This window comes from Phaseolus vulgaris, chromosome 5 (genome assembly GCF_051622355.1).
Source record: "Phaseolus vulgaris cultivar YP4 chromosome 5, ASM5162235v1, whole genome shotgun sequence".
Lineage (NCBI taxonomy): Eukaryota > Viridiplantae > Streptophyta > Magnoliopsida > Fabales > Fabaceae > Phaseolus > Phaseolus vulgaris.
This window is the reverse complement of record NC_143502.1, coordinates 2,920,332-2,930,565: the sequence shown is the minus strand read 5'-3', so window position 1 is coordinate 2,930,565 and position 10,234 is coordinate 2,920,332. Positions and strand designations below refer to the sequence as shown.

At 33.4% G+C, this 10,234-nt stretch overlaps 1 protein-coding gene across 1 annotated transcript; it reads right to left on the bottom strand.

Annotated features, from left to right (window-relative positions):
* Positions 1-224: 224 nt before the first annotated feature.
* ATG6 (AUTOPHAGY 6) lies at positions 225-7,466 on the bottom strand. The gene is given in 11 exon segments (XM_068643016.2): positions 225-443; positions 445-604; positions 1,300-1,449; positions 1,891-1,962; positions 2,528-2,613; positions 3,509-3,667; positions 4,058-4,106; positions 4,283-4,407; positions 6,367-6,537; positions 6,630-6,967; positions 7,157-7,466. Coding segments are annotated over 11 exon segments (1,557 nt in total). The 5' UTR covers positions 7,308-7,466; the 3' UTR covers positions 225-347.
* Between the last annotated feature and the right edge of the window lie 2,768 nt (positions 7,467-10,234).

The window sequence follows — 10,234 nt, the reverse complement described above, 5'->3', positions numbered from 1 at the left end:
TATAAAATTGTATATATTTTTAAAATTATAATATTTTAATAAGTTAATTACATTTTAAGATATTTTATTCAATCTTTCTTTGTCAAAACTAAATAAATTGAAATAAATATTTTATTTAAAATTTTACTGTCCCAGTTTGATCTGAAAAATAAATTAATTGATTGAATTTGAATTCTACACACATTAGCTTAATAATTGAGCAAATATAAGATCACACAACAATCTTGAATAAATGGGGATTTATAGTATTGAATGAAAGATTGTGATACAAACTTTCTTATGTATGACTTCTAAAAAAAAACTTCAAAATTGGATCATGCATGTATATGTACACAGTTGAATGTAGCCTAAATGATGTGATATGTAAGTTTATGTACAAGTTTAGGATGAATAGCACTCTTGGTGTAAACAGACCCTACAGCCTGTAGTTCAGCATTAATGCGAAGATACCATTGCTGAAAGAGGTTGGAAGTTAGTATTTCCTACGAACCAATAGAGTGCCCATTTCAAATTGCAGAGCGTGTATTTGAGAGATTTTGTCCAATTTTCCTGCTTATTGAAGCTTTGAGTGATGGAGTAGTTTTCCACTTTGTCATTCTCAATCCTACAAATTACCCAAAAATGTCATCCTCAATCATCAAACTAATGCAGGAACACATGTAAAGTTAAGTATATGATCTTCAACTGATATGTTTGTTAGCATTTGTATTACAAAAAAATATACATAAAGTCAGCAAAATCCATCATACTGCACTAAAAAATTTATGAAGACATAATTGTTGCTCTGTTAACACTAACTCAGATTCCAAACTGAGCATAGTAAGGCTTGGCTCGTCATCACCCACTATTCTACAGTCATTTTAATTTAGATGTTTTGAGAGAGTGAGAAAGTCCTGCATGTGCTTCAGAACAAATAATGGACACTTGGCAGGCTTCAATTTTATTTCTTTGTTTGCACTATGAGGGTATGGGAGAGCTGTGAATCTCATGTATTAAGTTCAAAGGCATTATAAATTCCATTAAGCCATGACTAAGGACTCAACATGTTCATCAAGATCTTAAATCAAGCCTGAAGTCAGAGTACTCTATTAGACAAGCTCAGGGGTGGTAAAACCACACATACTGGTCATCCTATTCTCTACTCTCTCCCTCCTCCATCAATTAGCCAAATGACATAATATGCTTAACTAAAAAATTGTTTAGTTTGATGGCATCAAAGCAAAATTCCACTGTATCAAATTCTCATATAGCATCCAATGATAAAACACACTGCCATAAACAATATATTGTACTACTTACTTATAAGGCAGTTTGAAACATTTTTCAGGTGGTATGTTATTCTCTTGATCCTTAGACTTGGCAAAGTCTGCAAAATCCTTGAGGCAAGCTAAAAACAATGTCATTGCTTTGTCATAACGTGTACTCCAAAACAAGTTGACAGGACCAAACCTGAAAAGACCATACCATCTACTAATATTGATTCAGTAGCGAAATTTAAGAACAAATCTAAACACAGAAAGTTTACTAAATTGTTTTGTTTACAACTTTTATACAAGTATTAGTCATAACACCAACCACAATCTCAGCACGCATACAGAACCCAAGTCAACTGCCAAGGCAATGACAACACCTTAAATAGTGTACAACCACCAATGTAGCTCCAAGGTTTATCCTAATGTTTATGCATATAAACAGAAGAAAGAATAATAAACCTTAAACCACAGACAATTAGAAATCGCTAACAATCAATCAGCTGATAGATCTGATTTACATCACACATTACACTAATGATTTTGGCTCAACTTCAGACAGCATCAAATTCTATATTACAATTAGAATAGAAAACCAGACACAAATAAAAATAAATGTAGAACCATGAAACATACTTACAGCTCATAGGTACTATTATTGGTGTCTGTGATACGAGGGTAGCTACCCATAGGAATTATCTTTATTCGATATCTAAAAGTAAAAAGTTTAGGAGTTAAAAGTCAGCAAAACAACAAAAATATTATTCCCACTGGGAGGTTTGCCACGTGTATCATAGTTACATTACATATGATGTCATTGGACAGAGGGTATATTCCTAGTCATTCCATTAAATTATATGAAAACTGACAATAACAAGAGGCAATAAAGAAAAGGCGTAATCATAAATCAAAAATCAAACAAGAATATAATGGCATGGTAGTTTCAATTCAGAAGAAGAGACAACACTTAAGAAATTTTGGTTTGAATTCCATACAAGATATTAACCATATATGCCTACGAAGACAACAGCCTTTGTCTGCTTAAAATTAAAATCATCCCTTGTGATGTTTTTGCCCAGGCAATTATCACTGAGAAGAACTTAAGAAAAAAAAAAACAGTAATTAGCAGATGACCTCAGTAGCTGTAATGTAAATTCCAGTTCTGAACTAGATTCATCCCTACATGCACACAAATACACATGGAGCCATAAAAGAGAATTATACTAAATTTACAATAGTAACTACACTTGTCCAATATGCTTAAAGACAAAGGATACTGAAACTTCGGTCGGAAATACTGGCACATTGTATGTAGAAGAAGGCAAGCTTGGCCCCAGGCAGCATTTATCTCATCCCATTCAACCTACATAATCAATAATAGCAAAGTAAACACCATAACCAATACTTCAAAGTAGAAAGAAAAAAGGATTTAAAATTAATAAATCCTCTAGGATAAAAAAATTATAACATCTTGAAATCACCAAATGAGGAAAGGACACACTTGCAATTATTTTATGAAGGAACATTCCAAAGCAAAATATGACTGTATGCACCCCAAAATTAAAAGAATTAACACCATATATTAGTTGTTTGGTTCAAAAGCACTTCAAGACACAATTGGCAAAAGAAATATAACCTTTTTGTAGCAAAAGAATAATTTTAAATAAAAGCAGCTAGTTATCAACATCCATTACAACTTCTTAGACCTAAAATTTCTTGATTCAAAAAGCAATAATGTACTTGCAGTCATCTCTAGATTTTCTACTACTAGGAGCCATGAGAGTTTTTACATTCATTTTATGGTCAACACATGCTATAGTGTTTCCTTTTAGCACTACAATTCCCAAGTTTGAATGGAATGCTAACAGCAGGACTTCAGATCACAAGTTTTCACCTAAGATTATACATATAAATGTGAATATATGAGTATTGAAGCAAAAATATAAATTGTTCAATAACCAAATTGCCCCTAAAGCTTAATCTTATTCCAAATAAAACTACATAAAATAATAATTCCACTGGCAAAAGAAGGGACCTCAGCAAACCATGGCATAAAATAAAGAAAAACTAGAAATAATAATAAAGACTCAGATGGTAACTTATACACCATCTTGCTTAAATCTCATGGTAGCTTATCAATTATTTTAAACTTTAATAAAGGCAACAGCTACAATAGAGAAACAAACATGCATATTATGCTAAATAACAGATGGAGACAACATTAAAAAGACAGGAATAAAACATGCTAAGCATCTTACTGGAATTTTAGGGAGTCTTCCAAGTCGAAAGTTGTTAATTGTTCCAAACTCTCCATCATGAGAAATGGGGAAGGCATCATTGAGCACATTTGTTCGCTTCAACAACTCTAAATGAGCTTGTGAAACTTCAATCTTTGCCAAGATCGCATCTCTCTCCTCCTGATAATTGGAAGTTATATTTTTTCAGAAAAGGAGGCAAAGTTTTCTGAAACATGGTTAGAATTCTTACTCACCAAAATAAGTGAAACCTATACTAACATTGAACATAATATAAGACATGCAGCAAAATATAGGGTCGAAAAGGAAATTTTATACATAAAGGATGATCCTTTATTAAAATTATTTCCTCTATGCTATCAGTGACATATTTCACCAATAAGATAAGAGTAGAAGTAGAGCTACAAATTGAAAATGATTAAGCCACTTTTGTCATTTGACAATGATCCTTTAGAACTTGCCCAGACTGGCTTAAGACATGAACAACAAAAAACTTGCAAGCACAATTCTACCCAACAAGATAGTATGTAAAGGGGTGAGACAATGACAAACCTGATAAGAAATTAATTGAAACTGAAAATTGTTGAACTCATGCCAATACCTATTATACATTTAAACAAGTAAAATCAATTATTGACATCAAGCATCACAAGCATCCACATAAACCAAATAAGGAAAAGCAAAATTTTATCCACATTTTTTGAAATTTTATTTTGGGATTATGGTGCTTTTTTTATCAGGAAATATCAAGCGGTCAAGGTACAGAAAAAAATTAACCTGTCCTCCAATTCTTTAAAGCGGCTTGATTTTAACTCTAGTTCCTTCAGTTCAGCATTTACTTCAGCATTTTGTCTCTTAGTTTCTTCAATTGCTTCTTGAAGTCTTCGTTCTTCTTCCTCAATCTTGAATGGTATACCAAGTACAAAATCACTGATTAGGCTTTGGAAGAAAGTTTAATTGTACAATCAAGAAAATCATCTTAATCGAATAACTATTTTTAAGGATAAAGACATTTCCAATCAAAACTCCATACTCCCACGAATTGAGCGGCGTGGCTGCCTCCAAGAATTGGATACCAGATAGGGGTGACCATACATACATACATGTGTGTGTGTCTATATATATATAAATATATTAATTGCCAAAAGGAGAAAATTATCTTAAACGCCATGCACTAGTCATCATTAATAATAAAAACTCAGTATCTAAACAAAACATAAAGTAGACAGCAATAAAAGTAAAGGAAAAAAGTGCTTAAAGTCTCTAAAAGTCAAGAAACATTTTCAAATTCTTAAAACAAAATATTTAAAATTCTCAAAAAGTGAACTTTAATCTTATCTCAACCTCACAAAACTGGTTTGCAAGGAAAAGTTTGCATCTACTAATATACTATAATTTAGTCATATGATATCTCTAATCAATATGGGATCTTCAACATTTTGTTTTTTCAAAGACAGCATGGATGCTTTACTTATATTGAGAAAAAGGAATCAATAAAATAAAAAGAGGAGGTTTGGTGTTTTCTAATAATAAAGATATGAATGGGAATAAATAAAAAACATTCCTAACAATACATGTATAATCTAGACATTCTTGATTATATAGGATCTGCTCATTATTCTATAATTATAACACTCCCCTCCTCAAGCTAGAACATACAAGTTGTATGAGTCCAGCTTACTGCAACTATGATTAATCTTTGGTCCTCTCAGAGACTTGGTGTGTATGTGCACTAGAGTTGACATCTAGTGATGACATTTCCAAACTCTAGTTTTTTCTCTTATGAAATGACAATTTACATCAATATGTTATGGCAAACTCTCATGAAAGACAAGGTTAGAGGCAATGTGTAATGTTGTCTATCCTAGCAAAGTTTGTTAAGCCTATCATGTTACCTACTATCGAACCACTCAGAAATGTCCAGTCTCACGCTCAAGATAAATAGTCCTCAATGTCAGAAGGTATGTTAGAAATCTCATATCGACTTGAAATATAGTCAAATTATAGTATATAAGTAGATGCAACTCTTACCTTACAAACCGATTTTGTAGAATTGAGTTAGACTTAAATCCACTTTTTGATATATTTATTAAAAAAATTCAATTATTTAAAAGAAAATACAACACAGTTTTGTAGTAAACTTTCAAGTTAATCTTTAAAAGTTACAAATCATTGCATTAATCATTCAAAAATCTTGATACTAAAATAGTTTTGATTAAAATTTCATTACATTAGTCTTTCCAAAGTTTTATCAGAAAAACAGTTTCTCAATAATTAATTTATATTAAATTAGTTCTTAAAATATTTAAAATGTCATCATATTCATCATTATGGTCACAAGTTCACAACTTTTAGATCATCAAAAGAATTTGTAATAGTCAAGTTTTTTGCACAAAATACTGTACTGGTGCATATAGCTTTAGAAATATATTCATAAATATATTTCTATTTCTCTGATAAACATATTTTTATATATGTCCCAAAACCCCAATTCATGCTGCACTGCTGCGAAAAAGGAGCAGACACAAGAAGTGGAAAAGAGAAAAAATGGCAACTTCTCTGATGCAGACAAAAAATCATACCAGGAGTTGGAAGGTATGGAAAAAAGGAAAACAGCATAGGATATTGCAATAGCCTATGTAATTACTATGCATTAATATTATGTTTATTATTCCTTACCCATATACCTCTATCTCAGAACAAACTAACATAGCAATAAATGCAAACCGGCCCTAGATTCAGATAATAGTCAAAAGATATTATGAATACTCGTATGTTTCCCCATAGTAACACTAATGGTTTAAATGTTAAATAAATAGTTACGTAATACACAGATTAGAAATGGTAAACCAGATGAGCACCTTCAGTTTCTCCTTAAGAAAATCAGCCTCGCTGATGACATCTGCAGGCTCACACTCCAAGCGTTTAAGACAGGCTTCGTATGCTTCAATGTCCCGGTTCACATCTTCAACCTCTTTATCAAGTTTATCTGACAAAATCCTCATGCAATCAAGGCATAAAGGCTGTTCAACCTGTAACCATACCCAAAAACACACCAATTGTGACCCAATAACCAAAAAACCCATCAAATACATTACATATCTACATGCTTCAGTCAACAAACCTGCGCCTGCGTCGTGGCAATCTCAAACGCTCGAGTCAGGACAGTAATAGTGGAATTAAACCCAGAGTTATGAGTAGGCAAATGGCCACCAGAATCAGCGCCCGTGCCCGGCGAATGTGCCCCGCCTCCATCCGTCCCCGATTCAGACTTGTACACAACCACAAACGACTCCTCCATAGCCTTTCCAGGCTGTGCAGCAGCAGCAGCAGCATCGCCACGTGGGCGATGAGCACTTCCCTGAGCCTGAGGTCTCTGCTTGGGAAGCAAAACATACGAATTGTCCATTTTTGTGGCACTGAGCACACTGCTGGCACCATGAACGGACGACCCTTGCATCCCTACACTCATTCTCTCTTCATCAAAATCCAAATTACCACAGCACAACTATTCACTTACGAATAATCAAAACCAATACCGATACCAAATTATTTCAAAATCACTAACATAAGCAACCGAATAAATCAGCCAAATCAAGAACAAGTGGCAATCAATTAAATTAACAAAAGGCTAATAAAACCCTAACGAACCGGAGCGAGAAGGATCGTTGAAGAATTTGTCAGCGTAAGAGTCGACGCCGACGATGCAGAGAGGATTGCGGCAGTTCTGGCAAACCCATCGGGGGACGTTCGGATCCACCGGGAAGGTCCGAGCCCGACCCTTGTTATCGACCTTCTTCATCGTTACTTTCGTTCCTTCACTGAAACCCAATTCCACGATTTTTGAATTGTTATATGATAAAAAAGAAAACACAAAAGGGGAATGATATTATGGTGCTTGGGTGAGGTGATTTAGGTGACAGAGAGTAATCATGGTAACTGAAAAAAGAGAAAATATTCCGTTGAAGCAGGTAACTGAACGCTGATCCCTACACGCACCACAATTTAGTACGGGTTCAAGAACCCCAAACCTCGGGTGGGTATTTCTTTTAGCACCTCTCTATCTTCTTCCAACACCTCCATAGATCCAGAAAAAAATCCAATTATGCATGAGTTGTAGTTATTTCAAATTGTATAATCTATAAATTTATTTGATTTTATAATTCAAAATTCAAAAATGTATTTTAAGTTTCCAAATCCGAAAACATATTATAATTTATAATACATTTCAATCAATAAAAATATAAATGAATTACACAATTCAAAATGTATTATAAATTATACAATTATTTATACAATTATGTAATTTGAAAATATATTTCAAATTATAATGACTACTGATGTGAATGAGTATCTTGCACCGCTACTTCCATTGAAGAGGTAAGTATTTATTAGACTTTTTATTCCATGGTGGTTTAATGGCAACTCTATTTTCATATTCTAAAACACATTTCAAAATGAATAGTCTACAAAATATAAATACATTTTGTATTTGTACATTAAGTAATGTGTTTACAAATCTGAAAATACATTCTATAATACATAATTTGGAATGTATTTATTACTTAAAAAATATTAGTGATTGTATATTTTTTGTTGATAGACATATGATCAGGACCAGAGGTGATCATCATCGCAATCAAAAGTTAGACAAAGATTGAAGTCTTTAGAAGCGATAGGAAATAGGTTGTTGTTATGCTAATGTGTTGCCATTAGCTCCTATGGGACATCATGAGCAAGTAGGATTTGTTAGGGGACTTGTTGATGCGTCGTTGCTACTGAATTAGGTTGACCACGTGGTTTGTAGACCGTGAGAGGGTGAGAATGTAAGGAATTGAAGTTGGTCTCCCACAGACGCAAGCTAAGTAAGTTTGGAATCCATCATCCCCAAATTAAGGTTGTGGTGCTTAACATTGAGTTGTTGACACTATGCAACATTAGTTATGAGACAGCTAATAAAGATCTCATATCAATCTTTCTTGAGAGGCGACACCGTGACACCAACAATTTCCATCTCCTTGTTGTGAGACGACCATCATTTTGAAAATGTGTCAACATTGTTGCATCTCCCCATATGAGGCGGTTTTATTCGTATGTGATGTTATATTTCACATCAACGTCATTATTGTTAATTGAGCTCCTTAGGGTGGAGTTCAATGACGTTGTGACAAAGTTGAGACAGTATCATGGCGTTCACATCAGATTAAGTTAACTATGTGAGGTATACGAGGAGTGCATCGTCCACCACAAATGGGAGTATGCAACTTGAGCTTATTTGTTGTATCTAACTAGGTGCACAATATATGCTGATAAAAGTGTGACATTTATTAGCGTGTCATACTTACCGTTATTCAAAAATTTGAGGATGTGTAATGGGTACACATGTGAAGCTTCCATTACTGTCCAACCACCATTGATTGAGTTGGAACCACTTTTATCCCTAAATTAACTTATTTTAGTATTTATTACACTTGTTATTTTTGTTGTGATTAATTTGTGTGCAATACTTGTGTTTAAATAAATAAATTCTTAACCATTTATTGTGAAGATTTTGATACAGGATTTGGTATGGAAATAGCAACAGAGTCAAAAGATACAAGTTTTATTAATAATTGTTAACTCTGCTTGAGTTTCTATTGTTCAACAAACACCATTGGAGGAGGAACAAATGCTACAAGTCATCCATGTAGATGATGAAACCTTAGGTGAAGATGGCATTGTTTTCTCATCTCTATGGTTTCATAGATGCCCTCTTGTGCAGCCACCACCTCTTTCTGAGATAAAACTCATGCCTCTCATTCTATCGTATACACTAGCTTGACTTCCTATCATAGCTTAAGCATCTACCCACACCATATCCCGACCTTCCACTCAACATACATAACCTCCACTTTCACCTAAGTATAATCACATTGAAAACCTCAATATATCCACATATGCATCCATTGCCACCATTAGAAGGTCACTTGTTGCACCTAATAAACGATACCAATAGACCATCTAATAATCATCAAGATACCCTTCTACCATTTTGTCCCACCCTTACCACTTTATACATCCTCCTGAACCACCCCAACTTCACCCTACAACTTAAGATTCCATCATAGTAAGTGTTCTTCGCAGTTCACCAAGGTTTTGTATGCCTTGGGCAAACCTTCTTGTTGACATCATCTTTGCACCATAGTGGACAAAGGATCTTAGTCTTTATTGCAGAGGGGGTGGTTAATCAGACGTATCTTCCACTACCCTCAAGTTTGATGAAGGAGTCTCCCTTTCTCACTCTTTATTACTTATATTGTCATTTAAGATGTTTGCTCTTACATTGAAAATAATGTGTGGTTTAAGTGTGGGGGAGGATGATTTTCTATTTAATGATTTTATTATACATGAGATCAAAGGGAGACATTCATATTTTTACACCTTTAATCACCTCAAATTGCAATTTACCCTCTCTTTATCAATTTTCCTTATTCTAAAATAAATTTTAAGTCTACAAAAATTAATTACTATTACAATAAGGATTATACGAGTAAAATACTCTTATACTATTAAAATAATAAAAATTTAAAAAAATCAAAAGGTTTCATTAATCATTTTAACCATTAAATGTTTTACTCATAAATACATTGGTAACTAGTCTTTACCACCATAAATTACCTAAACAATTTTTTTTTGCAGTTCAATCAAATAACAAAATTACACACAAAATTCATATCAATTTCTAATCAA